The sequence below is a fragment of the Varanus komodoensis genome, unplaced genomic scaffold (assembly GCF_004798865.1).
Source record: "Varanus komodoensis strain SLA01 unplaced genomic scaffold, ASM479886v1 scaffold15, whole genome shotgun sequence".
NCBI classification, from domain to species: Eukaryota; Metazoa; Chordata; class Lepidosauria; order Squamata; family Varanidae; genus Varanus; species Varanus komodoensis.
In genome coordinates, this window is record NW_025335440.1 from 4849237 (window position 1) to 4873053 (window position 23817).

General features: G+C 46.4%; 2 protein-coding genes across 6 annotated transcripts in view; one reads left to right on the plus strand and one right to left on the minus strand.

Annotated features, from left to right (window-relative positions):
- Window positions 1–1974: 1974 nt before the first annotated feature.
- Window positions 1975–21251, minus strand: NCDN (neurochondrin). 4 transcript variants are annotated; one of them, XM_044425049.1, is made up of 10 exons: window positions 21176–21251; window positions 18270–18338; window positions 16340–16479; window positions 14976–15953; window positions 14419–14660; window positions 12288–12512; window positions 11676–11818; window positions 8724–8888; window positions 4859–4949; window positions 1975–2533 (listed from the first exon to the last, which is right to left on the minus strand). In XM_044425049.1, exons 3-10 carry the CDS (start codon window positions 16463–16465, stop codon window positions 2524–2526), a joined length of 1980 nt encoding a protein of 659 aa, XP_044280984.1. In that variant the 5' UTR covers window positions 16466–16479; window positions 18270–18338; window positions 21176–21251; the 3' UTR covers window positions 1975–2523. The 4 variants fall into 4 exon arrangements, with proteins under 4 accessions (XP_044280984.1, XP_044280981.1, XP_044280982.1 ...); XM_044425046.1 differs by lacking the exons at window positions 1975–2533; window positions 4859–4949 and having other exon boundaries at window positions 6861–8888; XM_044425047.1 differs by lacking the exons at window positions 1975–2533; window positions 4859–4949; window positions 18270–18338 and having other exon boundaries at window positions 6861–8888.
- Window positions 21252–21751: 500 nt separating this feature from the next.
- Window positions 21752–23817, plus strand: part of KIAA0319L (KIAA0319 like) — an 82265-nt gene continuing 80199 nt past the window's right edge. Inside the window, exon 1 of one of the 2 annotated variants that reach the window (XM_044424652.1) lies at window positions 21752–21977. In XM_044424652.1, coding sequence (XP_044280587.1) covers window positions 21967–21977 — 11 coding nt within the window. In that variant the 5' untranslated portion in view covers window positions 21752–21966. The other variant, XM_044424653.1, reaches the window with a different exon arrangement.

Genomic DNA, 23817 nt, shown 5'->3' on the forward strand with positions numbered 1-23817 from the left:
CCTCCTTCTCTGTTCCTCCTGAAGTCCCCAGCATTGCTCTCCTGTTTTAGGACAGAGCTGTGTGGGGGACACCATCTGTCGAAGCCCCCTGAACTAACCTGTTGGCCTGCTATGTGACAGAGGACATTAGCCCATGACAAGTGTTCAAGGTGTTGGGTTTGACCTATGGAGCCTTATGTGGCTCAGGACTTCAGTGCCTGATAGACCTCCTTTCCCAGCACAAACCTATCCATTTACTGCATTCATATCTAAGGGCCTCCTTGAAGCACCTCTTCTGAGGGAGGCTCAGAAGTTGCCAACAACTTCTCAGTGGCGGCCCCACACCCAAACTCTAGAATGATCTCTCTGCTAAGTCAGGCTGCTGCCAACATTCAGCCCCAGGTTAAGCCATTCTGTCAGCTTATGATGAGATCCTGATTGTTTTCTTCTTGATTGCTAAAAATTGTTTGTCTCTCTGATTGTTGTATGTTGATAGGTTTGTATGTACATGGCTTTTATAATGTCTTTGCAAAGTTGTAACCTCTGTGAACTGCCCAGAGAGCTTCAGCAGCTAGGTAGTGCAGAAATGTACCAAATGAAAGTTTTAACTGTGGTTGGCTTCTGTACGTGGCCAGGTGCACAAGATGATCCTTCTCAGACAGTAAAATATCCTTGGGTACCCCTGTGAGGGGCATTCACAGTTTCCAGAATGAGAGCTGTGGCGTTGCTCAAAGTCCGAGAGAGTCACAAAGGTGACAGTTCCCACCCGAGATTTTGTCTCTGCCTGGACAGGGCTTGCTCTGTGTGATCTATCCTCAGGCGAAAGAATGCAGTCGAGGAGACCTCGCAGGCCCAGCTGGAGGGCAATGCACACAGCCAGTCAGCATGGTGAGCAGCGAACAGCAGCGCTAGGCTCTGGTGAAAGACTCGTGTGATGCTTTATCACCCCCCCCCCCACTGCTCCAGCACCTCTCACGGGGTGCAAAGATGCACACCCTGCGTGCCTGAACCAACCGCAGACGCTTCAATGAATCGCCAGCTCTTCCTATCAGCAGGTGTGTCTGCTGAGGGCTTGTGTGGGCAGGACGGCCTGCGGCCACCTCAGAGGCTTCCTTTTTTTCCCTCCACAGGTGTTCATGGGTGTAAGGAAGAAAGACTTGCACATGGTCATGCGTGAAAAACCACACAAACGGTTCTTATGCTACCTGAACATGCGACGCGCAAGCTGGCTTACGGAGAACGAGACCACCGCCTCTGGCAAAGCTTTGGCTTTTCCAGAGCAATGCTGCCTAGCAGTCTTTCAGGCACACATCCTGGAAGGAAGCTGCCATTACTCAGCCTCTAGGCCTGAGCAGCTTCCCACATCATCGATAAATACCTCTGCAGGACTTTCCACATGTATCCTAGCAGCACGGGCACGAGCAGCCCAGTGGACATGCTAGAAACCTATGCAGGAAGAGCAGAACAGACAGGTGTGAGGACAGCAGGCATGTTTAGAGTCCCCATCAGGGGATGTCCAAGACATTCGTAAGGGTTTTTCTTACTTAAAGTACGAGTGCCCCCTAGTGGTAAATTCCAAGTATGCGGCAGAGTTATTTTACTTCTGCATGTTGATTATCCACAGGCCTACTTTTCAACATAATGAAGGAAGCTGCAAAACAAGCGAGTTATTTACCCCGCCCCCAGAATTATTTTCTGCCTTCTGCCTTTCCCATTCCCTATCAGCTCGGTATTGTCTTTCTCATGTGAAACAGTTCCATGACACACAAGTCAGAAAACAACAGTTAGAGGGTGCCTTGCCTGAAATGACAGGAAAGCAAACAGAAATGTAGGACCTGCAGAAAACCAAAAGAGAGAGAGAGGGAATCATGACAAGAGACATTAAATACCTTCATTTTCACAGAAGCTCAGGAATACTGTGGTTGTGTTTGGTTGGCTAGAGCAAGGATATTTCAGGTCAACAGAGAAAGAGAAAAAAATAAAAGTAACCGGGTCTACCAGGCTTAAAGCTTTTAATTGATAAACAATTCCAGATGTTACACATGAAAACAATTTTTAAAAAAATGTGGAAGAGAGTGGCAAGCAACTGCGTTCCCCTAGCCAATGGTTGTGTGGGAAGGCCCTGCCCTGTGGAAGGTGGTTCAAAATGGCACAGGGAATTTATTTATTTATTTTTAAACTTTTATATGCCGTCCTTTATGCAGGACATCTCAGGATGGCTTACAGTCAGTTCTTCTAAAATGCTGAATTGCTCCCCCAGCTTTGGGAAGGCCCAGGTTTTGGATGTCTGGCCAATGGATCTCCCCAAAGCAGTGCCAGCTCCTCCATGGGGCCGTACCTCAGTGGCTCTGCCTTCTCATCACCCGGCTGTCGCTCATCCTCTTGCTGCTTGATGGGCAGAGCAAATCACCTGTGGCCACGCTTCATCCACCACGGTTGCTCAGCTCCAGCAAGAGACAGGTCAACAAGCAAGCTGCCATGGGGAAAAGAAGCCACTCCAGGGGATATGGGCTCCTGGCAGGCCCTGCCAATGTGACTTGGGATTCACCCAGACCTGAAGAACATATAGGAACAGATCTTTCCAAACACAAGCAAGCATTGAAGCAGCAGACATGGAATATAGCCAAGGTGACCTGGGCCCCCAAAGGTATAAACAGTGACCATCCCTCAGTGCTAAAGACTCTCTTGAGGGTCTTTCTGATATAACCTCATGGCAAATTAATGTTCTACAGTGGGTGTTACAGGTATGCTTGTTGCAAGATGGGAAAATCATCTCTTCCTTTTCTTTCTCTCTTAACCGTTATTTGTATAGCTCAATATTGGTCTGGGGAAGCACACAGACAAGGGGAAAATGGTAGGAATCAAGGCACTGTCCAAGCAATGCTGTGGGAATGGAATGCATTTTTGTTTTGTTTTCTTTCTCCCCCCCCCCTTCATTTTTCCTTGTTAAGATCTGTTTTTTATCTCTTTTTAGCTGTTTTACACTTTTAAATAATTTTATTTTATGATATTTTATTGTACTTTTGTCATCTGTTTTTTATGAACTCCATTAACTGATCTGAGAGCTTTGGCTGTGGGGAAGTATAGAAATGAAATGAAATGAAATAAATAAATAATTTTAAAAGACTGGATGAAGCACTCAGTCTGTAAAAAGACCAACAGGGTAGGGTGGGGAATCTGCAGAAGAGAAAATCCATTTAACCCAATGTCAGCATGAAACCCAGCACTACTCACTAATGGGGTCATTTCTGACCCCAGACAAAAGTGCCCCAGGCAAATGTTGCATATGGAAATGACTTTGTCTGACTCCTCTTCTCAGGAGACTTGAATCAGCCTAAGAATGTCTTTCAGGTTTCAGCTACTATAAGCGCTGAAATTTAAGTAATTTATGATTTTCTGCAGTTATGCAGAACAATAAAATCTGCATAACAATACTTGGCCTATTGACCTTCAACCTCAATGACAATGGTTTGGCTAAAAAACTTTAAACTAACTTAAAACAGCTTTCCTTGAATGGATTTGCTGGAGGTTTTCACTCAGACTCTTGGCTTTTTGAAATGAAGATAATCTGTACTTTACCCCATTTTGTTATATAAAAGTACCCCACAAAACCTCTTAGCATATTTGGGGACATTTTGTTATTCCTGGCATGTTTGGATTGATAAAATAATGTGGGAACATTTTTACCAGGCAGTTTTGACAATATCCTAGGACAAGATGGTAGGCTTATTTATGGGCCAAATTACACAATGGAAGTGAGCCAGGAGAGGCCAGTTAACCCATCATGCGGAATGATTCAGGAACAGCGGAAGAATCGAATGATGTAGGAGGGATGGAGGGTACCAGTGAGGTTACAGGAATGAGTCCCTCACACCCCCACATTCCTTACGCACATTTATTATTGCAAGAACAATAGGAACCCTGTGTGAATTTTTCCAGTAACTGTGAACTATGCTTGGGACAGTAGTCTCCCTGCAGCGGAGTTGTCATTACCTGACAGAAGGATATTTAGATTTGACATGCTTCTGGATACATATAGGACTACATCACAAAAGCATGTTCAGTATTTATTAACATACTTTGCAGTGTAATCAGCTGTGGCCTTGTGCCAAGCAAGGTCCTTTTTCTCCTAAGCTAAAATTGTTTAATGGATGCATTGTTTAATAGTCAGAATTTGGGCGGGGGGGGGAGGGGGGACTAGTTGAAGGCACTAAAGTGACTCTTGAGGGCAGGGGTTACTATCTGTACTGCTCCTATTTGGATGAGGACTGGAAGAATATACTAGGAAGTGTAACAAGTTCTCCTTGTGCCTGCACAAACAAGGGTTTGTCTAGCACTTGGCAGGCACAATACGAAGTTGTGTTTGGCATGATGGGGCAAGAGAAACTGTCAGAGTTGTAATCAGGGTCTTCACCAGAACTATAGACTGGGGCTTCTTCCTAGAGAGTAAAGGGTTTCCAGATTCTGGGAAGATTTCATCACCTGGGCTGGTCCTTGGGTTTCCTCGGCAGAAAGGACCATAAAGTCTTCCTTTCTGGTGTGCAAATTTGCCTGGGCAATGCTTGTCTTCGCCTGCTCTTGCCTTCTTCTCTGATGCCACTGCTGGCTCAGCTTTGAGGATAGCTTATCAACCACCTACACTTTGACAGATTTGGAGGCTGTTGATGGTACTTCCTCTGGTTTGTTTTAAAAACACCTTCTCTTTATGTATTCTTCTGCAAAGAAAATGAAGCAATGCAGAACCATACACAACCCTCTCTAGCACAGGGTTCATGGACAGGATTCCAGGGCAGTATTTTGAAGCGGTATGTGCAAATGTTCAGGACCCTTTGTGTGAAAGAAGCAAGCTGCTTTGTAGTGAGGGGAGCCATGGGCTCACCTGGCTCCACATGGTCTGCTCTGGTTGGCTGTAGCTCTCCAACATTTCCTCCCATCTTGTTCTTTTAGCAGGAGATCAAACCCAGGAACTTCTGTATGCAAAAGAGATGGAGGACCACTGAGCTAGGACCTTTTCCTGCTGGGAAACAACAGAGCAACAGAGGCAGGATGCTTTTGTTGTGCCAGGCCATCCCAGAACCTGGCACTGAATTTGTCAGATGCAGGATGGGCTGCAGGGTAGGAGACAGGCCTCAGCCATGACCCCCACATCCCAGGCATCCAACAGCCACTCACTGTAGGACCCTCTTCCCTCCCAACACCAGTGTGCATCTTGTTTTGTTGAACTGTTCATGGGCAAGTGACGGGACCTGCTTGAACAGCCCTTCTCTCTCAGTGGGCAGAAAAACCAGCACAGTGCTCCTTGCAAGCAGGCCTGTGATTAGCTGCAAGAATGACGCTCATTAAAGATTTTACAGGCTTGAACATGTGATAGCTGCATTTGTCAGCAGCCAAGAAACTGTACCTCACCCTGGGAAGTATCAAAGCCCCCTTTGTCCTATTTCGCACTAGTACATAGAGAGTTCCAAGGCTAAAAATGTGAGATTACACTTGCTTTTAAAATACCTTTCCCCCCATAAAGCTGACATTTGGCTCACCAGACTCACAGAACGCTGGTAAAACAAATGAAGATCTTTTCCCACATGAAGAACTGCATCAGGATTTGCTTCTTAACTCTACCTTGGTGGAAGACAGATGCAAGCTGTCAGGAAGTCATTTCACTGAGAGTTGGGAGAGTTCTGGCTACTTTTTATCACACCCTTACTTCAGAGCAAGGATGCTTGAACCTCAGGCCCACGTCAAATCCTGTCTGCCTGAAATTACCCAAGCGGATGCACTTGTCTTTTTCCCAGCTGTGGCTTCCCAGGGTCAGTGCTGTTTCCCCACTCCAAAATGTTGAAACTCATCTCCCATTTCTCTAAGAAAAGAGCTGTTTGCTATGTATGTGGATGCTTTTGTTCCCATCCTCTTTGCCTTAGGCCCCATTCACCACTGGAATGCCCTTCCATTTTTCAAAGTTGAAACTTGGGCTGAAAAAGCTTGCCACTCCTGCTTCAAAGCAGGGAAACCACAGCCCTCCTGATGTTGCTGGACCTCAATTCCTATGAGCCCCACCAGCATGAGATGATAGGGATCCTGCAATCTCCAGGAAGGATGATAATTGTAATGGAGGTCCACAGGTTCTCTGAGAGTCTTAGTTCTCGGTAGCAGCTGTGTCCCAGAAGGCAAAGGACTGAGTTCCAGAAGCAAAATTCAGTTCTTGATCTTCATTTCTGTGTCATCAGGCAAGAACCAATCCCTTCTCCTTATATGATACCCCAACATTGTCTTTGTCATGCCAGGATGTGTGTGCAGAAGCCATAACAACCTTAACTTGGCCTGACAGAAAACCATTCAAAAGACCCTCATGTATCAGATGAACCTGGAAAGAAGCTGAAGGCAATTCTCCAGCAAAAACATCAGAACTGGCAAAGGGCTCAAGTGTATGCATGCTCAGACAGAAAAGCCCTCCAAGGCTCAGCATTCCCAAGCAGGTAACAATAGCTGGTAGGGGAAATTGAAATGTGTCACTTGGGAGTTTGGGATTTTCTTTACTGGCAGGGTATAGGTTCATCAATAAATTTAACTCATACACGTATTACACCCAAGTGAAACTTCCACATTTGGAGCCAGTGATTTGGAGAAAAAATGGGCTGGAACCTTTATGGGTCATCTGGGTTTGCCATTGCTAAAAAGAGAATAATGGAGTAGCAGAGCTCTTCCTATATTCCTTCTGACTGACGATTGAGCCAGTTGGTCTCTGCTCCACATACTGCCTTCATTAGCAGCAAACACACCCACCCCACCCCAGAAACACAAGCACATGGGAGGACCCAGGAAAGGCGCCTATTTCAAGAGGAGCTCTACATGTTGAATAAAATGTGGGCATTAACAGCAACCAGGCATTTTTTTTACAAGACAGAGCACTTTATTTACTGTACTAGAAACACCAGGAGAATGAGCCAAGGCCAAGAGCTTCATGGGCTGAGCCAGCCCCCAATCCAGGAACATAATACTGACCAGCTGCATGCAGGAGCCTACATGCTGAACAATACAGAGAAGCCAAAACAAGCAAGCGTTCACAGTCCGGAGAGTTTAGATCCCACTTCTGTATCTCTGGCCTGGGAAACCCCTTTTTCTTGAACTGCATCAATTCAAAGGAGGTTCATTCTTTTAACAGCAAAGGAGCTTTAACCCTCTTGTTGCCCAAACTGGTCCCCTCTCCTCCCTCCCCAAAAGGGACATGGGAAGGAACAGAGGTGGACAGGCAAAGTTGCCTTCACAGTCTGCTCCAGGTGGGCTGTTCTTTCCCACCTGCCCACCCAGCTGGTTTGCGGACTTCAGTTGGATTTAAATTGTGTGTGCTTGTTTTAAAACATTTGCAAGTTGCCCTTCGGTAGAGTGTTCTGGTTTTTTTGCCCGAAAAGTGGGGTATAAATTTATCAAGTAAAAAACAAGAAAACAAACAAACCAAATACAAACTGGCACCAGCAATCCTGTGGGAGGGATCCTGATGACATGTTCTGTTTTTGGTAGTTTGATTTTACTTGTATAAGCTGCCCTGGAAGGATTTGTATTCTTAAAACTGGAATATAAATACTTATAATCAAATAAAAAGAGAGGACGTAGCCTCCCTTGGTGTCCTCAGGAAAGTGTTTCCACAATACCAGTCCTGAGGCAATGAGGAGATGGCCTGCCTATTCAGCCCTGTGATCGTAAGGGCACTCAGACGCCTGACTGAGGCTAGCCAAGGACACTTTGGGTACAATCACTATGCCTAGCGAAATATCCCTCCCCTCCCACACTAGGATTCTACCAAAGTTCCTTTAGCGCACATTTGCTCTCTCTCCAGAGCAAAACAGTAGCTTTCTTCACACTGCATTAGAGTCAACTGAACAGCACTAACGTGCATTGGCATACATTGTGCAATTGTTTTACTGCCAGCAGATAAGATTTTTACTTCATGATACTCTACGATATCACAGAGAGCTAGGAAACATGCATTTAGACAATGATTATCCTTTTCAGTGGTGGTCCCATCTTTGTGGAACTCCCATCCACAGAACATATGTTTGGCCCCCCTCTTTACCCTTTTTTTTCCTTAATGGGTCTCAAAGACCTTTTTAAGGAAAATTACAAATCTTTTAAATTGCCACTACTTTTTTATATATCGCACTGATCTGGGTTTGAATTATTTTATACTGCTGTTTTAATTTCTAAATTGTTTTTCTGTTATTTCTGTGAGCTGCCTAGAGAGAGCTTTTCTGGCCTGAAAGGCGGCATAAAAATACCTAATAAATAAATAAATAAACAAACAAACAAATAAAACAAAAGGTATCATATTAAATGTTGTCACTTTGTGCAGCCACCTGGGAAGAAGAGGGGCCTGACACATCCCATGTCCTACTGATTAGAAAACACCCATCTGCATGAAACAGAACGGTAAGACTGCTTCAGGGAAAAACTCCTCCTGCCACCACACATTTCGGAGCTTGCTCACTGCTCAGACAGACACTGCTCTAAGGCTGCCATGCCGTACAGATTGGCCAGCTCCAAACCCCGATGCTGTTGGATCATCTCCAGGCACGGCTGACTAGCTCTGGCCAGCTCCACCAGGATGCCTTGGAAAGCTCTTATAACTTCCAAGTCTACCGATGCTGGTACCACACGACCCAGCAATGCCAGGAGCTCCTGAAGCCAGCCAGAGCGTAGGACATCCTGTGGCAGCCACAGGAAGAGAGGCACACAACTAGCAAAGGCCTGCATACCTAGAAACCACAACTCACGAATGGCTGGCCAGGCTGCCTTGTAGGCTGGGGAAACCCCCAAGGTCATAATCATCCCCTCGGGATCAGTTTGGGCAACATGTGCGTCTGCCAGGAAACGGATGGCAGCAACAAAGAAGCCCTCGGATTCTGGAGTCCCTTGAAGACCTGGAAACAAAAAATTAAAAGTCATGTCAGGCGAGCGTATGTGAATAACTCCTGGAAAAATGTCCGCCCTATCTGGCTGGCCCCAACCATCTATCTCTGACTCAAGGCCAGCCAATTCAAGGTGCTGAGAGCAGCGAGGAAAGTTACTCCTTGGTCCTTTCTTAGGTCTGGTTTTGATTCTTGGATGGGCCAGAAATGGTGGCGTGCCAAGCCTCTTTTCCCAGTGTACAGTAATCAATAGAGGGGCTGAGCCATAGAAACATAGCAAGTCAGAAGGGTCCTCCTGAGTCATCTAGTCTGATCCCTGGCATAAGCTAGCTCCCTTCATATAATCTCCAATCTTTCCTTGAAAATCATCTCTGATGGGGCCTCCGCCACCTCCAATGGAAGCCCGTTCCATATCCTAGAGTCCTAACCATCAGGAAGTACTTCCTGACATCCAACCTGAAGCCTGGTTCCTTTAGCTTTGCCCCATTGGATCATGTCCTTCTCTCACAGCTCTCTACCTTGTGACATCACTTCACATATGTGTAAGTCGCTGTAAGATCCCCTCAGAGACTCCTTTTCTCCAAGCTGAAAAGTCTCGGGTCCCCCAATCTCATCTCGTATGGCATCCCCACCCCATCCAGCTACCATTCTTGTGACCCTGAGCAGAACTGATTCCAACCTTGCTATATCCCTCTTGTAATGTGGAGCTAAGAACTGGATATAGTACTCCAGTTGTGGGAGCACCAAAGTTTCACACAGCAGCACCAGCACCTCTCTCAGTCTGGAAGCCATGCTTCTCACTAGACATCCAAGGGTGGTATTTGCCCGCTTAACCACTGCGTCACACTGCTGGCTCATGTTTAGCCTGCTATCAACAAGATCCCTTTCTCAGGTACTGCTCTCCAGCCACTAGTCCCCCATCCTGTACCTATGGCACTTATTCCTGATCCCCAAGTGCAAGACTTTGCATTTATCTGTATTGAACACCAGCCTGTTGTCCCCCACCCACTTTCACAGTCTGTCCAGATTCCTTTGGATTTGGAGGGCCTGCTCCTCTGTTGTGGCCACAACCCCCACTTTGGTATCATCTGCAAATCTGGCCAGCAGACTGGTTAGCCCATTCCAGGTCAATGATAAAAAGAACTGGTCCCAGAACTGAGCCCTGGGGGACTCCACTTGTCATTGGCTGCCATTCCGATGACTTCCCACTGATAATTACCCTCTGCTTGCAGTTCATCAACCATGCCCTAATCCATCAGACAGTGCATCAATCCATCCCAAAGCTCGTCAATTTATCAACCAGAATATCATGTGGGACTTTGTCAAAGGTCTTGTCAAAATTCAGGTATACCGAATCCACCACATCCTCCCCATCCAGCCACCTCGAAACCTTGTCATAGAACTCCACAAGGTTCATCTGGCAGGACCTGTTTTTGTGGAAGCTATACTGCATGGCTGCCAACCTCCCTTCCCTATCCAGGGTCTCTAGAACTTTATTACGAGCTTCATCATCTTTCCCAGAACTGACATCAGGTAATTCTCCTTGTCCCCTCTGCTACCCTTTTTGAAGACTGGGAGCACTAAAACCACCCTCCAACCCTCTGGAACTTCTCCCATTTTCCACAAGGCCTCAAAGACTGAGGCCAATGGATATGAGAGTGCCCCTGTCAATTTCCAGGGGTGTGGCCCGTCAGGACCCAGTGCCTTCATAACGTCCAGGGCCCTAAGGAGCCACTCAACTTCCAGGGGAGTGCCTCTAATCTGTGCCCCCATAACCTCAACCTCATCTGGCTCTCTAGGCACATCTCATCCAAATATACAGCAAATATTGCAGCACATGAATGTAATAATCATGTGGACCAAGCAATTATTTTCAGTCAAGAAGTCAGAATTGATGACACATCCTTTTGGAGAGAAGAGCGTGTCATCCACTTGGGTTTGCTGGTATATGTGTCAAGGAGCCACCAAATGTCAAATTCCCCCATTCCCACCCATAGTTATCACTACATTACCTTGTGACAAGCTGCCCTCCCACACCACCTTACAGTCTGTGGCCAGAATGCAATGGGATGGCTCCCATGTGCACCAACCAGAATTCATCTGCAGAAGGGTAAGTCCCTACCTAATATTTCAAAGATAGTCAGCAGAATTTGGATGGCTCAGTGATCTTGGGCCAAGTCGAGTGGCAAGCCTAGCGACCCGAACGACTAATACTTTGTTTTTAGTTGTCTTCCTTGTGCTAGTGCTGCTCAATCCTAGCACTTTTCCTTCCATTTGCCTTCCCAGTGACTTAAGGCAGACTGTCGTCTGCTAACTCCCAGTTCAGGCTGGGGAACAACATCCTGCAATAGCAGATTACTGGACCCAGTGGCCTTCTTGGCCCCTTCCAACTCGACTGTTCCATGATTCTATTATCACTTTGGGCAACCCAAGAAACAAAATGATACTACTACTGGGGTGTGTGTCACAATCAGCACTGCTTACCTGCCCACAGGTGTGCTTCTCAGTGAGAAGGTAAATCTATGCTGCTGGTCTAGGAGTGGATTATATACTCTTCCTTACCAAAAAGAGGTGAATCCCTGCACAGAGAAGAGCTGGCAGGTCAGCCAGGGCAGACAAACCCTTCTCTGCAGTGTATTGTCTACAAGGAAGGTTTTTTTTAATGGCGTGAACAATGCACCGTCATGTGAGCACAGCCCACCTCACAGAATCGCTGCTGAGGCCAGAACTGAGCCACAGTTGCTCTGCAGACTCCCCACCTAGTGCATGTGAACTTCCACACGCTAAATTCTTTCTTGCCTGGGTAAGCAAAGAGTCTCCTGGCCATCATGAGGCCCAGAGTCACCACGTTGGCTGTCAGGGTGAGATGTTCTCTCTGGGGCAGCAGAGGCGGAAGAGATTTCAGCAGCACATCCATCAAGGCTGCAAAACAGTCTTCTCGGCTGCGGAGGAAAGAGCACAAACCAGGAGATGTCTTCCGAGTTAAATTACTTTTGCATTTCAGCTGAGGGCGGTATAATCTCTAATTTTCCTCACAATGACCTTAGGGGATATTTGCTCACTCGCTCACTCTCACTCTGTGGTGTGTGTGTGTGTGTGTGTGAGAGAGAGAGAGAGGGGGGGGGGACAGGGAGGTGCCACAAGTTCACCCACCCTTTGAATCTTGTGACTGAATGAGTGGGAATTTAAAGCCAGATGTCCTTAGTCTAAGCATGACCTCACATATTACATGTTTAAAGAGATCCCTAAAAAGTGTGTATGTATGTCCTTATTTGGAATTGTATGCAACATACAACAATTCTCAACAGGAAGCAACAACTGTATAGTGTGCACTGAAGCAGCAAACTCATGTCCGCCTTTGTGTTACATGCGAGAGGCGCTGCAGGCTCACTTTCTTCCTATGCCCATTACCTGATTAGATCTGGAGCGGTGACCACCAAATTCAGGAAAATCTCACAAGAAGTCTGAAGACTGGTTTCCACAGATTTAGGTGCAGACACAGTTTCAGAGCTAGAAACAAATGTCTCCCAGCGGTGCAAGAAATATTGGCACAGGAGAACCGGTGCTCCCTCTTTGATGAGGATCTCACGGGGCCGATCCTCTGCAGTCAAGTGGCTTAATCCAGGCAACAGGAATCTGGAAGGGGAAGTGAAAGCAATGTAAACATGCCAGAGATAGTGCATTTAATGGCCCATTTGCACAGGAACCTATTCAAGAACCATCACATTGTTCTTCATCTTGGACTGAAGATGGGATATGGTCAATTGATAGAATTTTTGCCAGTTGAAAAGCAAGGAGGATAACCATCTCAGCAGCATGGTCAGCACATTCCGTTCCTTGTCCTGTTGTCTATTTATCTAGCATTCTGACAAGCCTACCAAGACAGCTGAGAGAATTAAGAAACCACAATTGTAAAACAACAACAGAAAGGAAACAAAACACAACAAAGTCTCATGGCGGGGAGCCTTGTGGCTAAAGGGGTAGGATAAAAATAAATCAAAGAAATGACACCTTAAAAACCATCAAACAAGGTGCCACAAGGCTCTGTCATTTTTGCTGCAACTGACAAACATCCCTGTCCCTGTGGAGAAAGAAGAGATACGAGCTTACGGTAAACAAAGTCAAGGCCATCAATGAACCACCTTAGTAAAGATTGCTGGTTTTCACAAGCTCATGCTTTTCATGCAGTTTGATTACTGAAAGTTCTGCAGTGAACCCAAAAGCCTCCATTAAAAACTTCTGCACTATGATCTGATCCTGTGTATGGATAAATGCTGCTCTCATGCAGGCACAAGACTTGGAACCCTCCATAAAAATCACTTCATGGTCCTTGTGAAGGAGTGGCGCAAATGGGATGCTTATCCCAGAAGTCTTCTGGGGAAGGTGGTGGTCCTAAGCTGTAGCTTGACTTGCTGCAGAAGGACTTTTGGATCAAACTGGAAACCTGGAACATGTGGCTTCTGTGATTAAATTAAAAGGTGAGACAGCTCTTTTGGGGGAGGCATTCTCAAAGGTTAATGTTAGGCAGCAGCTTAGATATCTTCTTTTATTGCGCTGTAAATATAATGCGTAATAGACAAACACCAGGATCCCTGCTGAGGGTTAGGCGCTCCCTGGCAGCCGGTGCCATTAGCACAGATCTGATTGTACCTGCTGCCCACTTGCCTAGGCCCACATATAATTAGTTGGGTTGCTGCATTTGCCACTAAGGACTGTCTTTAAAGGCAGCCCAGTCAATCCTTGCATGCTGCAAGGTCCTTACTGTCCAAGAGGCAGCAATGCTGGGCTTATCAGAGCCAATCCCTGAAAGAGACCACTCCTGCCTACCTTTATCTTACAGCAGGTCCAAATTGTGTATCTGGATTCAGTAGCGCCAGCAACAGATACATTAGCTGCTGTCAGGCCTTCCACCCACTTCACTTATATCTTGTCTGAATTCAATCTCAATTTGTTAACCTTCATCCATCTGGCCATAGCTGCTTAACTAATACAATCCAGAGCTGGGTGTCTTCCCCTTGCAAGCCTCCCTGATAACCACTTTTGAGGACCATCTCACAGGGGAGCCAACTGAAGGCCGCTGAAATATAGGATCCTAAAATCGAGAATATCACACTTGTACTTAATGACACAATCTGTTGTCAAGAGTTCAGGGAAATTTCCAAATTTTGAGCCTTCCCAACCCTCACCTCCTTTCCTAACTGTTACAGCAGTATGACAATGGAACCAATTACCAATGGAACAACGGCTACGATGGAACCATTACTGCAGGAAGTGGTGGGCTCTCCCATACTGGAGGCATCCCAGATGCAACTGGGCAGCCATCTGAGAGGGATGGTTTAATTTGGTGTTCTGCACTGAGCCATGGGGTGTACCCGATGGCCTTCCAACTCTACTATTTTATAATTCTATGATTTATTCTGTTTCAACACTTCAACTTCAGATCAAACAAAATAGCCCTGACCTCAGCACTGGAAACTCAAGGGGGCAGGTTCTCTGAAGCAGCAAAATAGTCCCACGTTAATAGCCCCACTGCGTAACTCACCTCAGGGCGTCCCCTCGCCAGATGGGCTCCTGGATGTTGCCTTGCCCAGCCTGCTCTGCCTCATGCTGCAAACCACTTCTGCCTCTCCGCTCCTCTTCGAACTGCATTTTGGCATAATATATCAGGAAAGGTAGTAGCTCACAGATCTCCTGCTTGAGTGATGAAGTCTCTTCAGCCAGCCAGACCCCAAGAATACGAACAGAAGCAAAGATAAAAGGATCCTCCAGCTTCTTCCGACCTACCTGTTGAACAGACATAAATCACAGCAGCCCGGTTGGGAGACATGTCTACTTGCCTTGACAGAAATTCAGAGCCTCCCTGTTTCCTCTGGGCCATCCCTGCTCTCCCTAGCCCCCATTTCCCTATCTGCTCTTTGTATTGTACAAAGACTGGTACTATACCCTTTTCCCCCATGCAAACTTCAGCTTCCTCCTACCTAAAATAATTAGTTTAGATTTCAGATGTACATGAGACAGATGACAGTCTTAAGCCCATATTCTGAACTCCTAATTAAGACAGCCATACTGGATAGGAAGTTCTGAGGAACTTCACTTTACCTGTCTCAGGTAGTGTATGACAGCCCTGAAGGCTTCCCCCAGGATCCCCACCAGCTGTACTTTCTGGGCATCCTGAAGCAAAGAGCCCTTCTCTCTTGTGCACTCCATAATCGCAAGCTCCATCAAGACATAACAAGCAGCCATCAGCTCCTGCTTCTTGTCCACTGTTGCCACATCCAGCTCCTCCAGGGTCAGGCGGGCTTCCACACATGCCAAGTTGGCCAGCAGGGCAAAGAACTTGCTGCCAGAGCTCCCTGCTGGGATCCATCTTGAGCCACAGGCTTGTGACAGGCAGGCTGCTAGTTTCAAGGCAGGGTCCCGCTGGGAGGTACTCAATTTGCTGGTCAGGATGGTAGAGAGGCCTCGGTAGAGGGGCTGAAGGCATTCAGAGCCAGCAGGGAGAAGAGGGGGTACAAAGCGGGGCAGCACTTCACACAGCTGGAATTTGGTCATGTCTTCAGCTTTCTGGAATTCAGTACTGAGGAGGTTAAGCACAGTCATGAGCTCAGTCGTAGCTCTCTGCCAGCACTTCGCTTCAACAGATGTCAGAAGCCCCACAAGCAGCTGGAGGGCCTGGTCAAAGCCATAGTTGTGATTCACATAGGCCAAGCACAGTGCCGAGAGAGTTCCCCTGTTCACCAATTCTCTGGGACCCTTGGGAGTGGCCAGGATCGCTCTGAGGCATTGGTAAGCATCGTCGATCATGGAGTTACAGGATGCATCTCCTGGCTTGCAAGTTGAAATCACATCATTGAACACGGGGATTTTGTTAAGGATCTGAGGATGCCTGGCTAAATCTGGATCAGTGCAGAAGCAGGCCAGCAGGGTGAGGCCAAGAGCCTGGAATGTGTGCTGTGGGCATCCCTCTGGGGGATCCTTGGAAGTGAGGAGCCGGTTTGGGAATGTGAAACCAACTGCATCAAAGATCCTCCTGCGGGCTTTGGAGTTGATTTCTCCAGCCTTTACTGCTTTGGTCACCTGAAAGAGAAATCGGCAGGCATTAGCAGTCTGCAAGTTCTTCTATGACTCACCAGCAAGTCCCTTTCTTCAGCTTATTTACAGGCAAACTACAGGTGCACAGGATTTGCTGTCTCTCAGTGGTAACATCTTTAATCCACAGGACAAGAGCAACTATTGTAATCTGACCAATAGTAAGTACACCAAGTACATTTATCTCAAGCACTTGAATATTACTAAGTGCTATATTGATGTGATGTATTATTGGGAATTATTCCCATTTTGCAGGTGGGAAACTGAGCCAGCTGTTACCCAACTACAGTGACCAGCAAAATTATAAGAGAAGATTTTACTTCCACATTTGCTTACCAAGCAGTCTCATCATCCAGTAAAGGTTGGATTCTTACCAGAAGCAGTGCAGCAAACTGTTCACTATCATTGCTTGCATCTCTAAACACATTCAGGCATCTCTCCAGTGTAGAATTCTTGCTGCTTTCGCCATCATCAGGGACGACTCCTGAATTTGAGGCCATGGCACCAACTCTGACTGCAAGGAAAGACCACAATCATTTTCATATAACAGGACAGGCACAAGGTCACCTGTTGTAACAACCGAAATGACAAGCATCTATACAACAGGGATTACTATTGCTGTCAAAGGCAAGAGTTATAATCTGGAAAGAAAATGAACATTTGTACTGATAGAGCTGGAAAGCTGTCAGGATTCTGGTTGCTCAGATACCAGAGGAGAAATGACATTCCATGCAAGAATCTGAAATATCTGAATATTTGCTGGTAAAATGTTTTTTCCAATCTGGTTTTACTGAGCTGGCACAGAAAAAGATGTTATTTTATTGGTATATGTGATTTCATTTTGTTGTTTCACTGTTGCCATCTTTTAATCTGCCTAGCAAGTCCTACAGGACCATTAGTGTGGAACATAAGTTCAAAAGTAAATAAATATATAAATAATGCTAGTGCCTACAGCTACTGAACAGCTTTTGCATTTAATGACAGGCTGAAAACGGGGCCAGAATTCCAAACTTATCAATGTAGATTTCTAGTCTTTCTGATTCCAGAGATTTTAGACAGTTAACAATAGTACCAAAAATTAAGATTCACCTATGAACCTGGAAGCTTGTTGCGATAGCTCAGTGTGGAGATCAGCAAAAAGCTTAAAAACATCAAGCTTCCCTGAAAGGTATCTTGCTTGCAGCTTCTCTGCAATATGCACCTACAGTGTTTCTGGGGCAAACTGTTTATGTGTATCCTATAAGTCTCACCAATGCTACCTGTGAAGTAGGAGCCACAGCCCAGGATCTACCTTTTCTTGTTTACTATTATTTTATTTATTATTGATTTGGACCTTTATATAATGCTTCCAGTTTTTAAAATCACAAAGCAGATCACAATACTAAGAAACTTGACCCACTTGCGCTTGGTGGACTTTTGGAAACTTGAGAACCAAAACTGGGCTGAGTTGGGAGGGGGTGTTCACAGCTTCTGCTTTCAAAGTTGGCTGCAATTCAAAATTAGGGGAAGATGCATAAATAGCAGGCAGAATTTATGCAAATATCCCTGGCTTAAAAATATGCAAACAGCAGCCGACCAGAGTCAGTTGATACCAGGCTGAAATCTGGGGGACTGACTGAGGGGCTGCCAAATTGACTCGTCTAATGAGATACCTCACACATCTATAGTTTACAGCATATTACGTATTTAAGTAGAACCCTGCAGTCCTCAAACTGTAGCTAAATGTAAAACAAAGGCTCAAGCAGAGAGAGATAGTCTAAGAATTAAGGAATGCAGGGCCTCTTTGCACATGCATAACCCAAGAATTTGTGATTAGTACCAGAACCAAGCTTACAAGTCCTTTCACACAAATATCCATTCCCTAGTTCCCTGCCCCTGCCACATCTCCAAGCATTCTCCTTCAGCAGTCTAATTAAAAAAAGGGGGAGGGGAAGCTTTTAAAATGTTGCTATTGCTGGAGAATTGGCAGTCTCTTTGCTAATGAGTGCAAAGCATCCAGGGATCTACCAACAGATTCTGATCAATGTTCTGCTTGCTACTGCTGTAAAACATTCTACAATATGTATGGATTCTGCAGTAGTTTTCACGGCAAATCCATTAATATGGAAAGAATTCCCTGAAATATGTGAGGACTAATGCCTTAAAGAGAGAGAGCTTCATCTGTGGTGTGGCATAGAAAATAAATACATACATACAAAAATTATTAAACTGCAAACACAAAAGAAACAAAAAATAAGCATTCACTTTAGGACACTCACCATGCACCACCAAAAACCAGCACAAATGCTAAAGCAAGTTTCATACCTGAAGATGGTGGTGGGGAATTCTTTTGTTTGCAGCCCTAGTTATTTTTGAAGCCTTCAATGTATGTTACTGAAGAGAAAAGAACAAGGAACACTGTGGCACCTTAAAAAGCAATTGACTGTAAAAGTGGTTCCAGTGACATCTGGCCATAGCAGTCAATGAAGAAAAATTGATTTTTAGCATGGCACTGACTTGGAAGCACCATGTCAGCCTCTAGCCCTGCCTTGAGCAAAGACAGAAATTTATGCTCTTTCAGATCTAGCTCTTCTTGCATTGTCTAAATATGTACATTTAAAAAGCTGCTTGCAAACTCTTCCTGTACTAGGCCAGAAAAGATAACTGTCTGCTATTATTAACCCCATACCTTTCTTCAGCAATTCCCCTTTACAGCAGCAAACCTCCTCTAGAAGAGGAATGTGGGAGTCAGCTGAGAGACACACAGCCTGGTGAGAACACCCGCCACACACACACACCGGAACTGTATTAGCCAAGCTGTTGAGACCAGGACTTGCATCAATAATGTCAATTATTTTATTGGAGAATTTTTGGACTATTTCAATGTTGCTCTTGCTCAGTACTTGCTTCATTGCAATAATGATTTTATTTAACATTAACATAATTGTTTTGTATCTGTTAAGATTTAGAAAATACCTTTAACTTTTAAACAACATCTTTCAATCATTTCTGCACCAATTAAGAAAAATCACATATCAAAATACATGAACACGGTACTCCCTATCTTGGACAAGGGACTAGGATATCAATTCTAAAAATACATTTACAGAAACTCTAAACACAATCCACTATTAATATCCCTTCTTGTAGACTGGGATAGCGGGTATAAAGACTGCCTTATAACATCCTAGTACTGTGGTCCAGTGTGGGGCCCATACTGCAAAGATATTGAGGTAGAATCACCTGCTTGAACTACATTGGGCCACTACCTTAGCAGAAATGCATGCACCCTTCCTTTTCTCCATGGCTCTTTCCCCATCCTTTTATCCTTATAACCACCTTGTGAAGTAGTTATGCATCATATTGCAGCTGCTGTTATGTGCTGTCAAGCTGTTTCCAACCTATGGAAACCCGAAGAATGAAAGCCCTCCAAAATGTCCCTTCTGCCCTGCATAGCTGTTCTAAATTGAAGGCTATGGCTTCCTTTATGGAGCACTGCCTGGCAACAGTGACACACCCTGGTAACTTCCCGGTTGGATTATTGTAATGTGCTCTATGTGGGGCTGCCCTTGAAGACAGTCCGAATACTTCAAATGGTGCAAAACATAGCTGTCAGGTTGCTGACAGGGGTCGGTTGTTATTCTCATATAATGCGGGTTCTCTATCAGCTACACTGGCTTCCAATTGAAGTTTGGGCCCAATTCAAGGTGCTGGTCTTGACCTATAAAGCCCTAAACGGCTTGGGACCAGGATACCTGAAGGAACATCTCCTTCCCTAGATGCCCTCATGCCCCCTTAAGATCGGGAGGAGAGGCCTTGCTCCAGGAACCCTCCCCGAAGGAGGTAAAGAAGGTGTCTACCCAGAGGAGGGCCTTCTCTGCAGTGGCGCCCAGACTATGGAATGTGCTCCCCAGAGAGGTTTGCCTGGCGCCAATTTTATACTCTTTTTGGCGCCAGGTAAAAACCTTGTTATTTAGCCATCATTTAAGAACTAAGGATTTTAGATGTTTTAAATATTACAGTCGCATTTTCTTTTTGTTTGTTGAATTATGAATGTTATTTATTTATTGCATCATTTATTGTTTTAATTGTTGTATTATTTCTGCTGATTTCAATTTTTATTATTGTTTTAATTATTGTAAGCTGTCCTGAGATGTTTTATCAGGAAGGATGGGGTAAAAATGTTCTAAATAAATAAATAAATAAATAAATAAATTCAAGGCTATGGGTTCCTATATGAAGTCAATCAATTTCTTGTTACCCCACCTCTTAAGCAATACCACACAGGCAAGTTATGATAATAAAATTTAAAATAAAAACAATTTGTTAAATATAATAAAACAGCAATTAGACTTAGGTTAAATCATATTTAAGGGGCTGGCGGCAAGATCAATAAAAAGCTTGCGTGCATTACAAAAAGTTTCCAGCCACCCTCAAAGGCCACAAAAGAGGGTTCCCTCCAAATTTATTGGAAAAGGGGACGACACAAGCTTAAAGCCTTATCCCCGACGGGACCTAACAACAGTCCGGACTGCACGCCTTCTAACGCTTGGGATGGAAGCGCGGGTACGGCTGGCAGGGAAGTTCCCACCGGTGCAGGCGGTGCTTCAAATATTCGAGTCCCAGGCCGTCTCAGGCTTCAAGGGTTAGCCGTTGCAATTTCAGCCTGCGATCTTGCCCGCGCCTGCCTGGGGAGACACGCACGAAGACTGCGCTGCAAGCCGAGCGTGGCAACAAAGGGGTTAAGCCACTGCCGGTCGATGCAGAACATCGGTGCGGTACGATCGAGCCGCCCAGACCCCGCAGGCATCCGGGGGGCTGGATGGCGGACCCCCGGAACTTCCCGGGGGGCCTGTAAGGCGGCCCTGCATAGACCCGGTCTGGGACCGCGGTGCAGCCAGAGCTACATGGGGTGGGGGAGGGGAGAAAGGCTGCGGGTCTGCGCCTGCCCTGCCCGGCCCGCCACCCCATCCACCCGGGCCTGATACTATAAGCACGACCCAGCAGATGATTCTGATGGACCACCAGAAACCGTGCGCTCCCATATCAGAGGTGCGAATTAAATGGCGCAGGATGTGCCCGAGATCGCGATTCTCCTACCGAGAGACAGCCACCCACAGCCACCCACAAAGCCCCCCCCGCGCCCAGCGACGCGTTAGATAGAAAGACAGATGTGTCCTCTCTTCAGAAATCCCCGTCCATAACCCCAAGTACCGCATCGTCCTCCTCACCCGTTTCTTCCAAGCGCGGCGCGAGGCGGGAGGAACTGCAGCTAAAACGCCCTTCTCCTCTCGCCTCCAACGCACCGCCCGCTCTCGCACTCGACTAGCCTCACCAGCTAACCATCCTACCCACCCCCCTTTGCTTTCTAAACCAATCAACCTGCCCCTTACTAGCCCATTCACCAATAGCGCGTCGAGTTAGGACACCGGGCTCGCGAAGCCAAGGCCGCCATGAGAGGTAAGGGCAAAGGCAATCTCGACATCATTACCAACACCTCTCTCCTCCCCACCCCATTATTTGCACAGCAGTGGGAAAGAAAATGGAATACACTTTCCCTTGTTAAAGGCTCGCTACCGCAGCAGCGGCGCTTCACTCTTTCCGGCCATCAGAGCCCCGATTGGTTGATAAGGACCGAGGCGTAGGTTTTTTAATATATATTTTTTGTTTCCGGATGAAGCGAGAAGACAGATGGGGTGGAGAGGAACAAAAGAAGACGAGGCGCTGCTGTGTCTTGTATGTGTTGGGCTGAGCGGCCTCTGAAGCCGTGCAGACGGCTGGCGGTGGTGACCTGCGGCCTACACGGTTACTATGGCGACGGCGAAGCCTGCTGCCCAGGCCGCGGCCCTGAGGAGGATGTTGACAGGCTGACACTCCTCCCATTTACCTGAGCCATTCTTCCTTTCCTCGGTCCCCGCACTGAGGCCCTGCCCACCTGCGAGGCCTCTTGACTTCCCTCTACCCCGCCTCCGCTGTCAGCCGGGAGGACGCCCCTGCCCCGCCCCGCGGTGCTTCGGCCGCCATGCGCCCCTGGTAAGCGGCTTGTAGCGTCTTCCGCTGTCCTCACCCGTTGCTCGTGGCGCTGCTGCCCCCCGCCCCGCGTTCCCAAACCAGGGCACCGGGGTTTTAGGGACGGGGCAGACACCGAGAGTGTGGACACCAAGGCGGGGGCTGCCTCGTCCACCTGATAGTGTTGCAGCACCTGCTCATCCCTAGAGCTGGAAAACGGCCCGAGTGCCACACGGGCAGGAGGATCGAGCCGCCTGGATTGCGCTGGGGGCATCATGGAAGCGGGGAGGCAAAGGGATTTCTGAAGCTGCCTGTCTGCCTTGTACCGTGTCGGACCTTTGGCCCTTTCGACCTGCCCAGACTGCATACGCAGCAGCACTCCAGGTTTGCCAGTCCTGGGGCCGAAGATGCTCGGGATTGAAGCAGGGACCCAATGAAATATAGGAGCTGGGTTCCGCATCGAGAGGGTAATTCTTCCTTTTAAGTCTGAAAGGAAATTTGTGTGTTTAAAAACACAAAAGTTCGGTGACCGTTTTAATGCTTGAACTGGACCTGACGCCCTCCAGATGTGTTAGACTGCAGTTCCCATCATTCCCAGACACGACCAGTTCATGAGAATGGTCGGGGTTGGTGTCGGGACACAGCTGAAGCAGCTCGAGTTGAGGAAGGGTGCTTTAAGGGAAGCGGAGCTGTTACGATTGAATCTGGAAGTTCGGGGCAGTCACTAAACTCTGGCCCCTCCCTGTTAGGGGATGCAGTGGGCTGAGGCTACGACATGTGTGAAGCAGGGCTTGCTGGCAGAATAAATCAAGCGGGAACCTGGAGCTGACTGTATTGCAAACTCTGTGTGTGTTGTGGCCTGTTTCTAAGGATTGCCTATTGAGCTCCTTGATTGTCATTTATTTTATATCTAAAAATGCCTCCTCCTTACCAGGCCATTCAGTATTCACAAAATTAGCCAGTGAAGTGAGAGCGATTTGGACAAAGAGGGCTGCAGTGTGATTCTTGTACTATAAAAGTAATGAATCCCCGCACTGTTTGTCTGCCCTATTTGTGCTAATTTATCTAGCACTGTGTGTTTGTTTGTATTTTAAATATATCCCATTATCTTTTACCTTTGTCTAGAACAGGAGAAGGGTATCTCTTTACTCATGAAGCTTTCATGCCCCATAAAAATGTTGGGGGTTAGAGATTCTGAGCCCCATGAGTATTAGTGGGAGAAAGAACTTTCTTCTTCTGTATACTGCTAAGTGCTGATCTGTCCCAAGTATTCTAGGCTGAAAGCTTTTAATTTGTATATGATTAAAAACTTTCCCTGCTTTGGGTCTCCTTTTTTCCCCTGAGTCCCGTACATTCCCTACTATGTGCTGGGCTTGCTGTGAGACCACAGTGACCCACTTAGCATGGAGGCTGCCCCACTCCGTTTCTGCATCATTTACTGTGTTCTGGCTTTTCCTCCTTCCACTTAACCTTTGTGGGAGGAAGGCAATTCTGCTCTTTTGGTTGTTGACGCAGGTTTAACTATTTATTCCTGATGTAGAGATACATCAGGCTTATCCAATGAGACTTCCTCTTGGGTTTCTGTATGGTTTGCTGTCTGGGTTACCCATCTTTCAGTAAGGAGGCTCACCTAGAACTGTGACTCATCAAGAAATGTTGGAGACAGGCTGTGTGAAGGATTGATAATTGTTAGATGTTTAGGAAATAGTATCTTAGTTTTTACATACTAAGTTTCTAGCTGTTTAAAAAGGCTTGAGGAACCTTTCCAGTGGACTCCTTTTTAGCCACAGGAATCCTGTTTTGTTCAATGTCTTTTCATGAATGGAGTGTGTATTTCAATGTTCTTACATCTGTTAAGGACTAC

Coding starts and splice junctions, on each gene's coding strand:
- NCDN (XM_044425047.1), bottom strand. CDS start 16,465: ATGGCCTCAAATTCAGGAGTCGTCCCTGATGATGGCGAAAGCAGCAAG. Junction 14,661..14,975: donor TCATACACTACCTGAGACAG/GTAAAGTGAAGT, acceptor TCTGTTCAACAG/GTAGGTCGGAAGAAGCTGGA. Junction 8,889..11,675: donor GAGACTCTTTGCTTACCCAG/GCAAGAAAGAAT, acceptor TTTTGTTTCCAG/GTCTTCAAGGGACTCCAGAA.